Source organism: Suncus etruscus, chromosome 10, assembly GCF_024139225.1.
Source record: "Suncus etruscus isolate mSunEtr1 chromosome 10, mSunEtr1.pri.cur, whole genome shotgun sequence".
In the NCBI taxonomy this organism is placed as follows: Eukaryota; Metazoa; Chordata; class Mammalia; order Eulipotyphla; family Soricidae; genus Suncus; species Suncus etruscus.
In genome coordinates this window covers 36,953,509-36,972,287 of record NC_064857.1, presented here as the reverse complement: position 1 = coordinate 36,972,287, position 18,779 = coordinate 36,953,509, and the positions used below count along the sequence as shown (strand labels likewise).

Here is an 18,779-nt window from a genome sequence, read left to right as displayed (position 1 = left end):
TTGGGTCACACCCGGAAGCACACGGGTTTACTCCTGGCTCTATGTTCAGAAATCGCCCCAGGCAAGGGGACCCTATGGGATTGAACCAATGACCTTCTGCATGGAAGGCAAAAACGCATTACCTCCATGCTATCTCTGCAGCCCCTGTTTTGTTTTTCGTTTTTTGGGGCCACACCCTATGGCTCTCAGGGATTACTCCTAACTGTGCTCAGAAATCACTCCTGGCAGGCAGGTTTGGGGGACCCTGTGGGATGACAGGGATCGAACCCAGGTCGGCCGCGTGCAAGGCAAAAAAAATGCCCCTTTTTAAATCAGAGATTTCTTTTTTAAACGCCCTTAGTTCACACAGAGGCGCATGGATAGTGGCAGGACAGCTGTGTCCAAGCCCACACCATGCCACTCTTCCCACCCCCCAACTCCTGCTGCAGCTGTCGCTGTCCATCTTGGGGCTCAAGCTGGTGCCCACTCTGGGGAGATCTCCCCTTTTGCCTTTCAGTTTCTGGACCTCTCTGGAGAAACAGTTCAGACACTGGGAAAGGGAGCAGAGGACACCCACATTTCTGTACCCTAGAACCCTCTCCCTTTTAAAGGCGCTGTGAACTAACTCAGGGCCTAGGCTGGGCAAAGAGCCCCCCGGGCCCTGGCCTGGCTCTCAATTCTCAGCTCTCATTGGCTAAAAGTTTCCGCCCCCTCCTGGAAGTTGACTTTCTATTGGCCAGTTCGTTGTCACATGGCCCTCCCTCCTGGTTGCTCGGGCTGGAACTCAGGGAAGGCTGCAACAAGTTGAGCTGAAGCCTGAAGCAGAGCTGGGTCCAGGTATGAGGCTGGCTGGGAAGGGACCCCCCCAAGTCCCGCGCGGGGGAGGCGAAGCCGAGGAGCCTGAGCCAGGCCTGGCGTGGGTTGCGGGAGCTGCTTATGGCTGCGGGGCCAGTGGAAGAGAGACGGCGGTAGAAAGATGGGGTGGGGAGGCCTGGGCTGCAGTTTCCAATGCAGGAACTTGATCTGGGTTTCCCAGTTTTGTGGGCGCACTGGTTTTGGGGGAGCCTCTATTGAAGGGGTTGAAATCTTGGTGCAGAGTAGGAGAGCTCCCCACTTAAGTTGCGTTTCAGACACAGCAGCGGGCTTCTGCCATTCGTTATAGGAAGTTTTTTGTTTTGAACAGGGCCTGATGGAAGAGTGCGGTTAGAGTGGCAAGGCAGTGGCAGGCGGGTGTGTGTGTTTTCTTCCGACAGGGAAAGGTCGTGAGAAGAAAGAGGTCTGAAAAGAGCTTTCTCCTTCTCTTCTTTCTCCTGCTTCCTCTTTTTTTCCTCCACCTCCTTCTTAATCTTCCTCCTCCTTCCTTCTCTTTCTTCCCTCTTTTTTCTTTTCCTTTTCCTTTCTTCCTCTTCCTCTTCTTCTTCCTCCTACTCTTCCTTGCTTCCTCTTGGCTCGAGCACAGAGCTCAATCCTGGAGGAGGTTAGGGGATCATATGGAATGTTAGGGATTGAACTTTAATTGGCAACACAAGTGCCCTACCTGATGTACTATCACTCTGGCCTTGGGCACAAATTTCTTTTTGCAACACACTTTTTAATTCTTCATTTGCTGAGGGTTTCAGACAGAAAAGAAAAGATCTCACTGAAAAGCCAAACGTTCTCCCTGGCTTTGAAGGACAATTTAGCTGGCTGCACAGTTCATGCTAGGCAATTATTCTCCTTAGCCTCCCAAGATGGGTCTGATGCCATCTCTAAGGGGTGGGAGGTTTTAGCCGATTCAAGGTTGAGCAAGATTAAAAGTAAATGGGCCCTCTGGAGATACTACTTAGAGAAAAAAAAAAAAAAAAGTAAAGAAAAGAAGGCCTGAAAAATGAGGGAGAGTTAAGTCCACTGGGGGAACTTCCTAATAAGCCAGTGAGATGCTAGTTTCTCCTGGAATTCTGGGAGAATCCAACCGAGAGTAAGAAGCATCAAGTCTTTGGACCCTAAGTTCAGGGAGCCCAGATTGGCCTCTGTTTGGGCCCCAGAAGTGTTTGTCTAGTTGACCCAAATACCGTTGCTGATTTCCATGGAGATAGTGGGTGTCTGACATCACTTCGGTTGCCATGGCGCCAGGTTCTGGAGGACCTGAGCAGGCTGTACAGAGCCAGGGATAAACAGGGACTTCAGCTCAAGCTTCTGCCACTTCCTTCCTGCCACCACCTGTTAACAGTCACATGCAGATCTGGGGATGGAGAGATGATGACAACAGTGGGGGAGGGACCCGAGAGGAGCAGAATCGGAATCAGAATGGCTGCCTGGAGAAGCTGGGTTAGCATGGAATGTAATCAGGTTTAGTTTTCTCTCTCCTGTGGGATGAGGCTCTTCGTCCATACCTGGTGGTATTTGGGGACAGCATATAGGAGCTCCAACCCTTTGTGTTTTTTCTCTGTCAAAGCTGGATCTTGATTGACAAAGGCCACAGGAAGTTATCAGGGTGCTGTGTCATGCTCATAGAGAGGGACCTGGACTGGGGGAGAAGGCACTTGCCTTGCTGCCTACCCAAATTCAATCCCTGGTACTACATAAGGTCCCCAAGACCCACCAGGAGTGAACTCTGAGTGCAGAGCCAGAAGCTGAATACTTGCCTAATGTGGTCCCCTAAGAAATAAAAAATAAATAAAACCAGGTGGCAGTGTGGGATACTTGTACTTGTTGGGAGACAGCTGCATTTATCCCCTTTTCTGGTCTTGTGGATCCTTGTCCACATGCGCCCCCCCCAACCCCCCCCCCCCCCATCCCTTAGAAGACCTTTCCCTCTTATGTCCCCATTCTTCCTGGCCTTGATGGATGCCCTTGTCTGGGGGTGGGGACTATCTCGGCATTACATGAAGGCCTAGAAAACTGCCTTCTCACGCCACATTGTGCCAGACTTTGTTTACTTTTGTTGTTCTCCAGAGTGGAGGGCTCCCATGCAGTGCCTGGCGGCCAAGGGGTGACTCCTGGTGATATTCAAGCAACCAATTCAGACAGATCAGGTGGGTCTGGCAGTGCCATGATGCTCAGGTCCAGTGATGCTGGGGGTCACCAGGGCCAACCTGGGAGTCCTGGGAGGGGTCATAGAATGCCAACCATTAAAGTCTTGTTTTGGAAGCAGGCATCCTGACCTCTGACTCTTGATACTTGAGGTAGCTCCCTGCCCAGGACAGAGATGGGATGCCAGAGAGACTTCCCACTGGCACTGGCCAGGTCAGAGCACATAAACAAAGGCAAGGATACTGCCTGATTTATGTCTGTGCTTGGCAGACTGTATACTGCAGACTATACAAGGTGGTTGATCCTAAATCCCTTTTCCCAGTCACCTTTGAGTTCCTTAGAGAAAGAAAAAAAGAAAAGGCAAAACAAACTGAGAATGGAGACTGTTTAAGTGTAGAGAGTAAGTGTGACATCAGTGAGGCCAGTTATTCTCAACCCTACCTGACCGTGGGAATCATCTGGGAGATTTTTTGTTTTGTTTTGTTTTGTTTCTTGGGCCACACCCGGCGTTGCTCAGGGGTTACTCCTGGCTGTCTGCTCAGAAATAGCTCCTGGCAGGCACGGGGGACCATATGGGACACCGGGATTTGAACCAACCACCTTTGGTCCTGGATCGGCTGCTTGCAAGGCAAACACCGCTGTGCTATCTCTCCGGGCCCCATCTGGGAGATTTTTAAAAAGACCCAAGCGTGGGCTGCAGCACAGGCAGGCATTCGGGGTTTGAGACCAGTACAATATGGTCCCTCGGCACAAGCCAGGAGTATCCCTGAGACTGGAACTGGGCATAGTCCCTGAGCACTGCCAAGTGTGTGCTAGAAACCAAACAAGCCTGAGTGTACCCTAAGAACCCCTGAACTGGCCTGCCTAAAGATCTTCTATGTGTGGGAGAAAGACACACATATACCAGGAGAAGGATGCTGCCAAGGCCTCTCTTCCAGGCCCTGGGGGCACAGAGTGGTGAGTGGAAGGCTGACTTCTTTTACTTATTTTTCTTAGCACAGCGGCTAAGTCTTTGGCAAATCAGCCAGCCAGCCATTTTGGGGCTTTATTTTTCCTGACTAACTGGAGGGAGTTGGCTCTTTCCCAGAGCCTTTCTAGCCTTCGACCTCTCAAGATCATTTCTGGTTCCCAAGGCCCTGTGTCTCTTAGCAGCCTGTAATTTGCCAGGCAAATGTGATCCAGAATTGCTGAGGTGTTTGGGACCCAAGCACTGGAGATGTGAGGATACTGTCTCTCTCTCTTTTTTTTTTTTTTTGGTTTTTGGGCCACACCTGGCGGTGCTCAGGGGTTACTCCTGGCTGTCTGCTCAGAAATAGCTCCTGGCGGGCACGGGGGACCATATGGGACATCGGGATTCGAACCAACCACCTTTGGTCCTGGATCAGCTGCTTGCAAGGCAAATGCCACTGTGCTATCTCTCCGGGGCCTAGTTTTTTTTTTTTTTAACAGGAGGTGGGGGAAGGGGTGTAAGCTGGACCTGCCCTCTGTCCTTTGGAGCCTGACAGGAGCCTTTTCTGCAGGTGACTGCTGTCGCTGCCACTTCAAGAAACTTCAGCAACCATGGCCACCTGCCAAGATGCAGACAATAGCTGGGTTCTTGCTGGCTCAGAGGTAGGACAGCAGCCTCTAAACCCAGGGACGGGTTCTGATGGATGCCGGGACTTACTCCTGCTGACTGTAAGGGAAATGAATGCTAGTGACAGAGAGGAAATTAGGGTCCTACCTTGAAAGGGGACTGATAGCATCTACTGCAAGAAATTGAAGAGAAAAATTTGGCCAAAATACCAGCATGTGGGGATGGGGGCCCAGAGCAGTGGCACAGCGTTTGCCTTGCACGTGGTTGACCTAGGACGGACTGCGGTTTGATCCTGGGCATCCCATATGGCCCCCAAACCAGGAATGATTTCTGAGCGCATAGCCAGGAGTAACCCGAGTGTCTCCTGGTGTGGCCCCAAAACACCAATAAATAAATAAATAATACCAGCATGAGCAAAGGTCCTGAGGCCACATTTAGGAAAGCCTTTTGGAGAGGGAGATTGAGGAGTCTACAAGCCAGTGTTCGAGAAAGGCTGGCATAGAATCTGGTAGTCTCTGGAAGAGGCCTGCAGAAACTTAGCTTGGGGGGATGAATGTAGGTAGGCTCTGCATTTGGTCTCACCTCCTGAGGGTGGGAGGAATGATAGTACAGTGGGTAGGGTGCTTGCCTTGCATGCTGCTGACTGGATTTTATTCCCAGCATCCCATACAGTCCTCTACCCACCACCAGGAGTTAATTCATGAGTGCAGAGCCAGAAGTAACTCCTGAGCACAGCTAGATATGCATAAGTCCTACCCATGGTTCTATTACTCTGGCCCACCCCAAGCTTTTCTCTGGTCTCTCGTTGGGCATGTCTTGTCTTTCTGGTTCTCTGTTAAAGGGGTGCTTCTGATTCTTATGGTGGGAATGAGAGTATAGTGATTTGGAAATATAAGGAAGCACATTACGGTCAGGAATGAGGACTAGGCTGAGGTTCCCACAATGTTTAAACCCTGAGTTTTATCCCTGGTCCCGCGCCCCAGAATTAATTTTGGAAAGGTACCATGGGCCTGCGAAGGTGCCTATAAATGCAGAGAGGTCTAGAGACTGCACACAGAGGGTTGTTGGCTAGCAGGGGGCATTGTTGGGGGTGAGGGAAGGCCTAAAGTGGGTGGTGGCTGGGAACATGAGTGTGCCTCACTTTCTTTTGTGGCTCAATCTTTGACTTAGTCTTTTGTGGGGTAGGAAGAAAAGAAATGCTATTAGTGGTGGGGAGGGAGACCCCTTTATTATTTATTTACTACTCAGGACTCATTCCTAGCTCAGGGATCTCTCTTGGTGAAGCTCAGAAGACCCTGTGTGGTGCCAGGGATAGAGCCTAGATCGGCTGAATGTAAAGCAAATGCTTTTAACCACTGTGCTATCCCTGTTCAATGATTTGACATTGAGGGCAATTCTAGAGTGTACCATCTTGTGTGAGATGCGGTTGAGAGTTCTGAGCCCTGCAGCAAATCTGGGTCCTTGGCAGAGCACTCTGTGTGTCTGATTTTGTGCTCTCATACACTCTGCTTATGTCCCTTCCCTAGAGCCTGCCTGTGGAGACCCTGGGCCCAGAGTCCAAGGTGGTCCTAGAAACTGAGGGAGTCTCCACAGCCCCTCGCAGCCCCTCACAGTCTGCTGGTGAAGCTGGGATTCCAAACGGTGAAGGTATCTTCCCTCTTGAGGAGTGTGGGGGGGGGTCCTCATTGCTGGATTCTGGGCTTTGTCTCCCTCTTGATCTTTTCTCTGCCTCCCTGTGGGCTTCCCCTGCCCCTTCTAGCCTGGATGGGACTAGAGGAACTCAGGGCTTCTTTGGAAAGCTCATTTCTGGGTGATGTTGTTTGGGCCTATCTCCCACCACAGAGACCAGCTTCCAGAGGGATGGTGCCCAATCTGGCTTGGACTCATCAGGGGATGTCCAGGTCCAGGTGAGGCCCTGCTGGGGTTCAAGGAGATAGGAAGGGTGGCTGAGTCACTGGTGAGAGACTATTTGGGGGGGTAGGGAGGGCAGCTGAAGCCCAGGTGAGGCCCTGCAGGGCATCAAGGAGGATGGCAAAGGCCTGGTTGAGGCCCTCTGGGGGCCAGGGAGGATGACCCAGGGATGGAGTTGCTTATGGCTATGTCATGTCTGGGCAGGCCACCGTAGAAGCCAAGGGCCATGGTGTGGATCTGTCTGGCTCAGAGGACACAGTGCTGCCCGGAGACTTGAAGGAGCCCCCCTCGGAGGAGCCCTCTTCAGAAGCAGACTCAGGTGCACCAGCCCTGGACGATGCACCAGTGTCTGAGGACACTAGTCCCCAAACCCCTTCCTCACTTCCAAAAGCTGGTGAGCATCTCAGGCCTCTTTGCCACTTGCCTCTGGGCTTCTTGCAGACTTGCACCTCTGTGGGCCCCACTCCAGCCTGACCCTCAGGCTCAGCAGTTGGTTCCCCTGAATGACTCCTGTGACCCCTCCTCACCACACTTGAGGATGAAGTTTTACCTGGTCAGAGGTCACCTAGCTGACATATTGAGACCCAGCTTTGTGACCTCCCTCTCTGCCCAGGGTCAGGGCCACTTGGAGAGACTTTGATCCCTAAGACCCTTCTGTGTGGACCTGAAGGAGCAGGGGATGGGAGCTTGTAGCCATCCTTAGCACTCAGCCGAGGTGCCAGTTCAGGGAGGTGGTCCCATGGGTTGAAGTTGAGGGGAACGGGAGGCAGGGCAGTGGGGGATGGCCCCTAACAGGTAGGCAGGAAGAAAAGAACCTTGCAGTCCAAAGCTTATGTGAAGACAGGTAGAGGCCTGGCCTTGCCAAAAGTGGTGTCCAGGGCCTGTACAGATGACTTATTTGTGGCAGGGTGGAATTAGGGGGGTCATGTCTCAAGCCACTGGTATGGGCAGGCAGACCTCATGATATAGGTTGAGGAAGACAGGACCGGCTAATTGGGACCTGAGGCTGGAGAAGCTGCTCAAGAGATCTTGGGAGGGGCCAGAGAGATAGCATGGAGGTAAGGCATTTGCCTTTCATGCAGAAGGTCATCAGTTTGAATCCCGGTGTCCCATATGGTCCCCCGAGCCTGCCAGGAGCGATTTCTGAGCATGGAGCCAGGAGTAACCCCTGAGCACTACCGGGTGTGACCAAAAAAAAAAAAAAAAGATCTTGGGAGCCTATATAGTGACATGCACTGAGGCCGAACTGGTGCCTGGAAGATGAGAGAGCCATTGGGAAGGCAGCAATAGCTGCAATAGGTGCTACAGTATGAGGCCCTCCTGGGACACAGAGGGCTTCGGGTGAGAGTTGCCCCAGGAGTTTGGGAGTGGGAAGAGCCTGTGTCTACCTCTGCACTTCAGGGAGACTTGATAGGGTGATAGGGTGTCCCCAGCCCCACATGCACTCAAGGGGTGGGGTGGTCCCATACCCATAGCCTATGTGTCCTTGGCCTGTGATACCTCACTGATTCCAAGTCCCAGATTGGCTCCGGACGGAGAACCAGCGCTCCAGCAGCGAGGACGACACCGATGTGGATGTGGAGGGCCTGCGAAGACGGCGAGGTCGTGATCCCAGCCACCCTCAGCCCGTGGCCTCCCTCGGCGTGGTTGAGCAGGTGGGGCACGAAGATTCGAGTGGCGAGCTGGGCATCTCCCTCAACATGTGCCTCCTTGGGGCCCTGGTTCTGCTGGGTCTGGGCATCCTGCTCTTTTCTGGTGAGTCTGGGGTCCCCCACCCTTACGGGCCTCCCCTGGCTGCCCTCTGTTGCACCCCTGGGCTTCACTGGACTATTGTCTCTGTTCTCAGGTGGCCTCTCAGAGTCTGAGAGTGGTGAGTGCCTTGGGTTTGTACTTGGGAGGAAGGTTGATGGCAGTGGTTCTCTGGAACAAGAAGGGCAATGCTGAGGGATCCCTCACCTGCCCTGTATTTCCACAGCCCATAAGTGACCCTAGTGGCTGGACAGATGGTACAGAGGGCAACCAACTCGAGTCCAATTTCCCAACACCCAACACCCTACATACCTCCAGGAGTGATCCCTGAGCAGAATTGAGGTGTTAATCCCATAGTTCTTTTGAGTGTGATTCCAAAACCAACCAACCAACCAAACAAACAAAAATATCCAAACAACCCTTGACCCTTTTCGCCAGAGGATGGGTTCAGTCAGGAGGTCAACTGTGGATCAGGGTGGGGAAGAGCAGTCCTGGAGTTGGCTCAGGATTTCTCTCCCCACCACCAGGACCCACTACAGAGGAAGCAGAGCTACAGACATTTCTGGATCCCGAAGTGCAGGATGCCAGGGCAGCTGGGCAGGTAAATATGAATGTCTGGGTAGGTGATGAACCTCAGAATCCTCAGCTCAGGTGGCTGACTGGCTCCTCTGCCCTCAGGTGGGGCTTGGGCAGCAGCCCCCAGCATCCCCAGGCAGTGCCCCCAGCCTGCAAAGCATGGCCCTGCTCCTGGACAAGTTGGCCAAGGAGAACCAGGACATTAGGCTGCTGCAGGCACAGCTGCAGGTTGGTGCATGGGAAGGGGCTGGACTCTGCCATGTGTCTGTCCACTACTGTAAATGATGCCAGTGAGGTCAGATCCCAAGATGTAGAAGTCACTGGTGAGGTTGGATCCCAGGCGTGTGGACCACTCACAAAGAAGCATCCACCAACCACTTCAAGAGAGTAACTCAGATTTTTTTTTTTTTTTTTTTTGGTTTTTGGGCCACACCCGGCAGTGCTCAGGGATTACTCCTGGCTGTCTGCTCAGAAACAACTCCTGGCAGGCACGGGGGACCATATGAGACACTGGGATTCGAACCAACCACCTTAGGTCCTGGATCGGCTGCTTGCAAGGCAAACGCCGCTGTGCTATCTCTCCGGGCCCGTAACTCAGATATTTTTCTTCTTTTTCTTTTCTTTTCTTTTCTTTTCTTTTCTTTTCTTTTCTTTTCTTTTCTTTTCTTTTCTTTTCTTTTGTAGATGACGAGAGTAGTGTATGACTATTACTCAGATTGGGGGCTAGGGTATGAGTTCTCGTTTGACCCCAAGGGTGTGTGGGAAGAGGTATGTGACAGAGAGAGAGAGAGAGAGAGAGAGAGAGAGAGAGAGAGAGAGAGAGAGAGAGAGAGAGAGAGAGAGAGAGAGAGAGAGAGAGAGAGAGAGAGAGAGAGAGAGAGAGAGAGAGAGAGAGAGAGAGAGAGAGAGAGAGAGAGAGAGAGAGAGAGAGAGAGAGAGAGAGAGAAACTCAGAGAAACTCAGCTTATTATAGGTGGGATATAGATATTTATAAAAGGGGAGAATAGGTCTGGAGTCAGTGTTAGCCAATCAGATAGGATGTGAGAGGGGATTAGGGAGCAGGGTAGGTGCCTCCACATTTAGGAAAGACAGGGTAAAGGGATTAGGGAAAGCAGGGGGTGTTCTCTGGGTGTTAAAACAGGGTGTGTGCTTACTGGTGGTTAGCTACACTCTATCATGTATCATGTGTTCTCTCCCTGAAAAAAGTATCCTTTCCCCTCTGTGTCTGACCCTGTCCTTTCCCCATCAGGTCATCTTCTCAGTTCTCTCTTAATGGTTCACTGTCCCTGCTTCTCTCTTTGTACTTGTTGTTTTGGATTTTGGGCCACACCCAGCTATGTTCAGGGCTCACTCCTGGCTCTGAATCAAGGATCACTCCTGCCAGGGCTCAGGAGACCCTATGCAGAAAAAGTGCTTTTTTTTTGGTTTTTGGGCCACACCCGGTAACACTCAGGGGTTACTCCTGGCTATGCGCTCAGAAGTTGCTCCTGGCTTGGGGGACCATATGGGACACCGGGGGATCGAACCGAGGTCCGTCCGAGGCTAGCGCAGGCAAGGCAGGCACCTAACCTCTAGCGCCACCGCCCGGCCCCTAAAAAGTGCTTTAACCAATATTTTCTTTTATTTTTTTTGTACTGCCCTCACTAGACTTTCATTGGACAGTAGTGCAACCCTAGGAGAAGGATGGCTCTAACCAATATTTCTTTTTTTTTTTTCTTTTTTTTTGCTTTTTTTTTTGGGTCACACCCGGCGATGCTCAGGGGTTACTCCTGGCTGTCTGCTCAGAAATAGCTCCTGGCAGGCACGGGGGACCATATGGGACACCGGGATTCGAACCAACCACCTTAGGTTCTGGATCGGCTGCTTGCAAGGCAAATGCTGCTGTGCTATCTCTCCAGGCCCCTCTAACCAATATTTCTAAGCCCTTCCTTACCTCTTTGTGTTCTTCATGCTGAATTTTATTTAATTATTTTTGGGTTATGGGTCACACTCAGAGGTGCTTAGGTCTTACTTCTGGCTCTGTGCTCAGGAATTACTCCTGGCTGGGCTTGGGGATGTTGGGGATCGAACCCATTTTGGCTGTGTGCAAGGTAGTACCTTATCCACTGTGCTATTGCTCTGGTCTCCATGCTGAATTTTTATTTTTTGTTAAATTACTTTATTAAAACACTGTGGTTACAAGGTCGTTCACAATATAGTTGGTTTTCTTTTTGTAGTTACTAAGTTATTCATGATTGAGTTACAGTCAAAAAATGTCCAGCACTCTGGGCCATAGTGATAGCACAGTGGTAGGGCATTTGCCTTGCACATGGCCGACCTGCGATTTACTCAGTTTTGATCCTCGGCACTCCATATGGTCCCCGAAGCCTCCCAGGAGCAATTTCTGAGTGTAGAGCCAGGAATAGCCCCTGAGCACTGCTGAGTGTGGCTCAAAAACTAAACAAAAAACAAACAAAAAAGGTACAATATCATTCACCAGTACACACTTCCCACTACCAAGCCCTCTCTCCTGCCTTCCTCTGTGGCAGACATTTTTTTCTCTGTTTCTGTTTCTCTCTCTGTCTCTCCCTCTCCCTCTGGCCCTCCCTCTCCTTTTTTCCCTTTAGACACTGTGGTTTGCAATATTGTTACTGAAAGGGTATCCCCAGGTTTAGCACATGCTCTACATGTCTGTCCACTGGGTTTCTTAGTATAGGCGCAGCCTGTGTGCAGAGTTGAGGGGGACTTGCCAAGGCCCAGTGGGAGATAAGCTCTGGAATTGATTTGTCATGTCTGCTGGGGCAGGAATGTGGAATCTTGGTGGTGAGCACCATGGTTTGACTCACTCCATAAGGACAGAGGAGCTGAGGCCCTGTGATGGGATTTGGGGGTGTTCATATTGTTGGAAGGAGAAAATGGGGAGGGAGATAAGAACAAAATTCTGTGGTATGTGTGTGTGTTTATGTGTTTACTACTTGAGGACCCTGGGGTCCCTCATCTTGAGACTGTGCCAGCTGGAACAGTCAGTGCTAGGGGCCAGTAATATGATGCTGCTTGGGCAGTGAGTTAAATGTGGCTCTTGTGCAGGCAAGTGCCCTCCACTTGTCATCACAAATTAGCTGCCTCTATGGCCCTAGAACCAGATTTTCTCATGTCTCCCAGAATATACAGGGACTCAGACTGGGTGGGTGAAGAAGCCATTCAGGAAGGGTTCTGGGAGACATCCCAGACAATCAAGAAGGCTGGGGTGCTCCTCCTGACAGACCCCCCACCTCTTACCCCCACTACCACTGTCTATGCCTTCACTCACTGCAGGCCCAGAAGGAAGAGCTTCAGAACCTGATGCATCAGCCCAGGGGACTCGAGGAAGAGAATGCCCAGCTCCGGGGGGCTCTGCAGCAGGGCCAGGCATCTCAGCAGGCTCTGGAGTCAGAGCTGCAGCAGCTGCGAGCCCGGCTGCAGGGCCTGGAAGCCAACTGTGAGCGGGGCAAAGATGGTGTGTGCTTGGGTTGGGGCACAGGGTCTCGGGGTAGCCAAATCCCCAAAGATCCAGGTCCCAGCTTCCTGGAGCAGAAGGAGCGGCTGGAGGCTGAGACCCAGGCCCTGCGCCGAGAGCTGGAGCGGCAGAGGAGGCTACTGGGCTCGGCACAGCAGGACCTGGAGCGCGGCCTGAAGCACATGAGCCAAGGGGATGTGGCTGCGGCCGACCTCACTGAGCTGGGCCGCAAACTGGCCCAGAAGCTGGAGAGTCTGCAGAACTGGGGCAAGGACTCTGGGGTGCCTGCTAATGCCTCAGAGTCCTGGCATCAGGAGACCTGGTCCCAGAGCGCCAAGGAGCGAAGTGGCCGGGAGAAGTGGCGTGACAATCAGGGACATGGGAAGGCTGAGTCCTGGAAGCATCAGAAGGAGTCTACCCGGGAAAGGAAGAAGAGCTGGGGGGGAGAAGCCACAGAGCATGCAGGACGGTGGAAAGAAGGCAAGCAGAAGGCAGAGGGTTGGACCAACAAGTACGACAGCAAACGACAAGGCTCCCAACAGCCCTCCAAGAAAAGTGGGAGCTTCCACTCATCTGCAGAGAGACAGAAGCATCCTCAGCGGAAGGAAGAAGCTAAAGACCGGCACGACCACCAACTTTGGTCTGAGCTGTCCAGGCACAAGTACCGGGCCCCACAGGGCTGCTCTGGGGTGCGTGACTGTGCCCGGCAGGAGGGTCTGACCTTCTTTGGCACTGAGCTGGCGCCTGTGCAGCAGCAGGAGATGGCGTCACTGCTGAGGACCTACCTGGCACGGCTGCCCTGGGCCGGCCCCCTGCGCGAGGAGCTTCCCCTATCCCCGGCTTACTTTGGCGAGGATGGCTTCTTCCGCCATGACCGCCTCCGCTTCCGGGACTTTGTGGATGCCCTGGAGGATAGCCTGGAGGAGGTGGCCGTGAGACAGACAGGGGACGATGATGTGGTGGATGACTTTGAGGACTTCATCTTCAGCCACTTCTTCGGGGACAAAGCACTGAAGAGGAGGTGGGCAGAGACAGGGCGAGTAGGGTCTTGGTGCTAGGAGGGAAGGGAGGTGGGAACGGGAAGGAGCAAAGGCCCAGTCTGTATGAGGCTTCTAGAGACCATTATCTTCCCTTGAGGGCGGGCACTGGGCTCAGGCATCCCCTTGTGAGCTGGAAGACTTCCTTCCACCTGACTCACCCAACTTGCCTCTGCCTGCATGAGCCTCAAGGTAGGGCAGGTGCCTCCTATTTTACTGCAGGAGACAATCCGGGCAGATCAGGGCTAGCCCTGGGATGGGATGGAATGGGAGGGGGGCAGAGGCAGCTGCCCATGGAGGAGGCACAGGGCATCCTCTCCTCTGGAAAACCCTTCACTTTTCATGGTTTTGTTCTCTCTCTTCACGCCCAGATCCGGGAAGAAAGACAAGAAGACATGGAGCCCCAGAGTGATGGGGCCTCGGGAGGAGCACAGCCAGCATCACAGAGGCTGAGACCCACCCTGGCCTGCCCTGCTCAGAGCTACCAGCACTAAGATGGGCCTCAATACCAGCCTGGCTCGCTATGCAAATTATGCAAATTACCACACGTGTAGGTCCCGTGTGCAGAGACTGGGAAAGCCGTCTGTTTTGTTTTGTTTTTATTTTGCAATAGGAGTAGGGTGAGTAGTGGCTTGACAAAGCATTGTTATTCTGAAGCCAGATGCTTTCCTCCTCTTGTGTGTGTGTGTGTGTGTGTGTGTGTGTGTGTGTGTGTGTGTGTGTGTGTGTGTGTGTGTGTGTGTGTGTCCATGGAAGGTCCCAACACCCCATGCTGACCAAGCATTGCTGGCTGGAGGCCGTCCCTGGGGTTTTGTGAGAGGAGGCAGCCAAACTTTCCAGGCGATAAAGTTCCCTTTTCACCAGCTCTTACATGGCCTCCACTTCCCCTCAGCCTCAGGTCCCAGTAAAATGCTGTTTGGACTGTAACATTGGGTAAGGGCTGGCACTTGGGGTGGCTTCTAGGCCCCGCGGTGCCACCACTACCACCACTACCACCATCACCCTAGACACTGGCACTCCTCAGCTTTCCCTCACTTGCCACCTCTGGGATTGAGCTCTCCACTGTGCTCATGATCCTGGCTGCACTTTGAACCCTCCAGATGAAGGGTAAATGAATGCGAGTGTTGGAGCCCAAGTCTTGGGCTCTAATCTGGGTTTACTGATTTGCATCATTTAATTTGGGAGCCTTGGGTTTCTGAATTTCAGGAGAGGATGGAAATAAAACCATGTCAATCTACGACCTGGCCTGTGTCTGGTGCTCAGAGGATCTTGGCTTTCTTATAGGGATCACCTCTAACCCAGATAGATACTAAGAATAGGAAGGAGTGGAGCCGAAGAGATAGCATGGAGATAGGGCAATTGCCTTGTATGCAGAAAGATGGTGGTTTGAATCCTGGCATCCCATATGGTTCCCCGAGCCTGCCAGGAGTGATTTCTGAGCGTGGAGCCAGGAGTAACCCCTGAGCGCTGCTGGGTGTGACCCAAAAAAACAAACAAACAAAAAAGAATAGAAAGGAGCAGTAGCCGCTAGGTGGCGTCTGGACTCCACATTTGTTCCTGGATGGCCCCCACCCCCACCCCACGATTTAAAGTCCCAAGTCTCCCACCTATCTCCACTGGGAAGGCTGCTGCTTTGAGATGATGCCCCTCAATAAGATCTGAGCTTCCCTGGACTGCTGAGAAGTTCCTGACCAGGCTCCCTAACTGCCCCAGAAATGTCCCAGCAAGGTGAGAGTGGGGTAGGGGAGGTTTGTGTGGTGAGGAGGGACGAGAGCTTGGGCCTCGAAGTGGTATGTGTGACAGGAAGAGGAAGAGATGTAATTGGCTTTGCTCAGGGATCACTCCTGGTGGGGGTTGGGGTGTTCTTTGTGGTGCTGGGGATTCAACTTGGGTTGGCCACATACAAGGCTAGTACATGCTACCTCTATGGCCCCCTATTTCTGTTTTGATTTTTATGTGTGCTCAGAGGGTCACGGGGGTCTTTTCCCAGTGAGTGCCAGTCACAGGGCTGATGGTTCAGACCCTGCAGTGTAATACTGTTCAGGCTCAGTGGTGCCAGGCCACCTACACATGGTGGGCCACACAGTGCCATGGACTGGATTGAAGCTTTGGCACATGCAAGGTATGTGCTTCATCCTTTTAAGCTTTTGTCCCAACTGAGAGTCTTATTTCTTTTGTAGTGGGGGAGCACACCCGGTAGTGCTCAGGGATTACTCCTGGCTCTGAGCTTAGAATTTGCTCCTGGCAGGCTCGAGGGAACCTTTTGGGATGCTGGGAATCAAACCGGATCCGTTCCACGTTGTCTGGGTTCAAGGCAAATGCTCTACCTCTGTGCTGTCACTCCAGCTCGAGGGTCTTATTTCTGGAGAGTCAAGCAGTGAGAGGACATGTTTGGGGGAAGCTGCTTAGCCCTATGCACTACTGGCATTTGGCAGGTACTCAGAGGCTGTGTTCCTGGAGCCCAGGCTGATGAATGGGGGCTTCCTGCAGGGGTTGAGGTTAGAGGGCAGGCAGGACTGACTTGGGGTACTGGCATGGGCTGGCCTCCCTGGGGTTGTGTGGGCTGCTGGATTTGATCTGGGGTTCACTTCCTTCATTTGTATAACGGTCTCAGGAAGGTTAGGTAGTGAGTATTCCCTGTTGGTTTCACCACTCTGGAAGTTTCTGAAGTTTCTGACTCAGGAAAGAAAGAGCTGGGAACCCAAGGAGATGTGGAGGGTGGGTCAACATGGGGATTAGGGACATTGGGAGTTCTGATTACATGCTATCTGGGAATTGCCTCCACAGCAAGCACACACATGGACTCTTGCAGCATCTGCTGCACTTAAGCACCAACCACATGTTCTCGGAAACCTGCTAAGCCTTGCTTGCATCCTCCTTAGTCGTGTGTACAGAGCAAGGGCCCTGTCCCTCATCACAGACCCAGGGAGCATATGTATGGGGCAGGGCTGGGGCTTCCAGCAGGTTCTGTACCAGCCCTGTTTGGCTTTCTAGGTCAAGACAAGCCCTCCAGTAATTGTTCCTGGCTTGGGGAACCATATGGGGAGCCAGGGGATCAAACCACGGTCTATCCTCGGTTAGCACGTGCAAGGCCAACACCCTACCACTTGGGCCACCACTCCGACCCCTTACTTTTTCAATTTAGAAACACTAGAGGAGAGAGAATCCTGTAAAGCCAGGGAAGAGAAGTTTAATGTCCAAGATGGAACAAAGAATCTCTGAAACTAGGGATGAGCTCTGGGCCCTGATTCTCCACTAGCCCCATTCAAAGTTTCATGGGTTTGTCCATGGGAGGGTTTGCCCTATGCCTGGCAACTGGACTGAGCACAGGGCAAAAAACACCAGGAGAGAGGGGAGCTTGGGCTGTCCTGGGGGAAGGAGGGTCACAGAGAGCCTTCCTTCAGGGACAGGTTGGGATAGTGTTAGGGGCCCAGACAGGAACCTTAACCTTAAATGCCAGTTGATCCCATAGGGAGCACTCGTCACCTTTGACTCCTATAGGACCACTACCAATGCTAACAACAACCCTGGCCTGGAGAATAGCAGCTTTGGAACCACACACTCAGCTCTACCACTGACAGGTTCTGATTCATGAAAGGAAACAAGCAAGTAGCTGGGAGGGAGTGGAGGGAGAGCACAGTGAGGAGGACACTAGTTACGTCTGTGGCTGACCGGGTTTTCATTCCCAGCAACTCAAAAACTGCCCTGAGCCCAAACCACCAGAAGTGAGCCCTGAATGTAGACCCTGGAGTAAACCCTGAGCATTCTGGGTGTGGCTAAAAAAAAAACAAAGAGTGGTAGCACAGTGGGACATTTGCCTTGCATATGGCTAACCCAGGATGGACCTCGGTTCGATTCCAGGCATCCCATATGGTTTACCAATCCAGGAGCAATTGCTTTTTTTGGTTTTTTTTTTTTTTTTTTGGTTTTTGGGCCATACCTGGCGGCGCTCAGGGGTTACTCCTGGCTATCTGCTCAGAAATAGCTCCTGGCAGGCATGGGGGGACCATATGGGACGCCAGAACCAACCGGAGCTATTTCTGAGCACAGAGCCAGGAGTAACCCTTGAGTGTCACAAAAGAAGAGAGAGAGAGAGAAAGAGAGAGAGAGAGAGACAGAGAGAGAGACACAGAGAGACAGAGAGAGAAGTAAGTAGAGTCAGTTGTGTGTGTGTGGGGTCTCTGAAGCCATAAAACCAAGATGTATTTGGGAGTTACGCTTCTGGAAAAGAGATTACTGCTCAGATTCAAAGGTCACATCCCAGTAGGAGACAATTCACAAGCAGGAACAAAGGCCCTGATAACACCGAATTAAAGAGACCACAGTGTTCAGAGTTCTTTTCCCTTGAGTGGATTCTGGCCTACAGTAGAGAATTCTAAGTTATGAAGGCTAAAAGGGTCAGAGAGAAAGTCTAGTGGGTAGGGAGCTTGCCTTGCATGTGGTCAACCTAGGTCTGATCCCCAGCATCCTATATGGTCCCCAGAGGACTGCCAAAAGTAATCCCCGAGTACAGAACCAGGAGTAAGTCCTAAGCACTGCAGGATGTGTCCCCTCCCACCCCTAAATAAAAAGAAGGCATGTAAAAGAAACCTGTAGAAGCAGCTTCTCACTCTGGGGCACTTCACTTCGGAGGCTCCACATGTCCTGCTCTGGGTAACATGTTCTTTGTGTGGTGGTGAGAACTGGGTCTTGAATGCAGGGTCCTACACAACTGCTCTACTGCCGTCCTGTTGCACCAATGTTTTTCTACATGGGCCTCCCATTTTCCCTTCATACAGTGATTCTGCATCATTATCTTTCTTCTCCTGGATCATTTTCTGTGAGACAAAGAAGCTGGGACTTAGGTGGAGGCTGGTACTAACTTCTTTTTCTGTGGCAATCATCATCTTCCCTCAAACCGACAACTATGGTTCCCCAAAAGTGCAAGTGCTGGGGACCAGCTCTCAAATAAGAAAAATAAGTGTTTGGGTCCTGTGGATCTTAGGTAAAACTCAATCGTAGGACCTTGGTCTTCTGCCACACAGGAGATTTTGCAGGCCTGACCAGTCCTGACCTTCCCAGGCAATCACCCCACCACCAACACAGGGGTGAGGTGACACTGTGTTGCAATGACCTCCTTCCACTTCACTGCTCCCCAGTTTCACTTGGGCTTGTTTTTGACAATGGAAACATTGCCCTTTATTGTTGGAGTAACTGGTTCTCACTCTAATCAGGATATTTCTTCTTCGCACTAGCTTGTCCTATCTGGGCAGGAAGAACCTCTGGGTTGGTCTCTGCCCTTACCTATTCTATACTCATGGGGGTGTCCTACTTCCCCATTAAGACCTTGGTCAGAGAGACCTGTTTTGGCCCCACAGCCAGCCTGTTTGCCAGCCGGTATCCTTTGCTTGCAGACGGCTTGTGGTGTAAGTTCCTGAGTCTGTTTTATCTCCCTAACCTGGTGGGGATTATTTCTTGTGTTGGA

At 52.1% G+C, this 18,779-nt stretch overlaps 1 protein-coding gene across 1 annotated transcript; it reads left to right on the top strand.

Annotated features, from left to right (window-relative positions):
* The first annotated feature begins 749 nt into the window (after positions 1–749).
* PBXIP1 (PBX homeobox interacting protein 1) lies at positions 750–13,949 on the top strand. Its single transcript, XM_049782234.1, has 12 exons — positions 750–810; positions 2,909–2,993; positions 4,512–4,602; positions 6,094–6,214; positions 6,410–6,474; positions 6,683–6,872; positions 8,000–8,233; positions 8,325–8,348; positions 8,755–8,828; positions 8,906–9,031; positions 12,098–13,299; positions 13,687–13,949. Exons 3-12 carry the CDS (start codon positions 4,552–4,554, stop codon positions 13,766–13,768), a joined length of 2,169 nt encoding a protein of 722 aa, XP_049638191.1. The 5' UTR covers positions 750–810; positions 2,909–2,993; positions 4,512–4,551; the 3' UTR covers positions 13,769–13,949.
* The last annotated feature ends 4,830 nt before the right edge of the window (positions 13,950–18,779 follow it).

Bases quoted from the DNA above. Each gene is read 5' to 3' on its own strand.
- PBXIP1 (XM_049782234.1), top strand. From the start codon at position 4,552: ATGGCCACCTGCCAAGATGCAGACAATAGCTGGGTTCTTGCTGGCTCA. The intron at 6,475-6,682 runs GTGAGGCCCTGC...ATGTCTGGGCAG, and splicing joins CAGGGGATGTCCAGGTCCAG to GCCACCGTAGAAGCCAAGGG. The intron at 8,234-8,324 runs GTGAGTCTGGGG...CTCTGTTCTCAG, and splicing joins GGGCATCCTGCTCTTTTCTG to GTGGCCTCTCAGAGTCTGAG.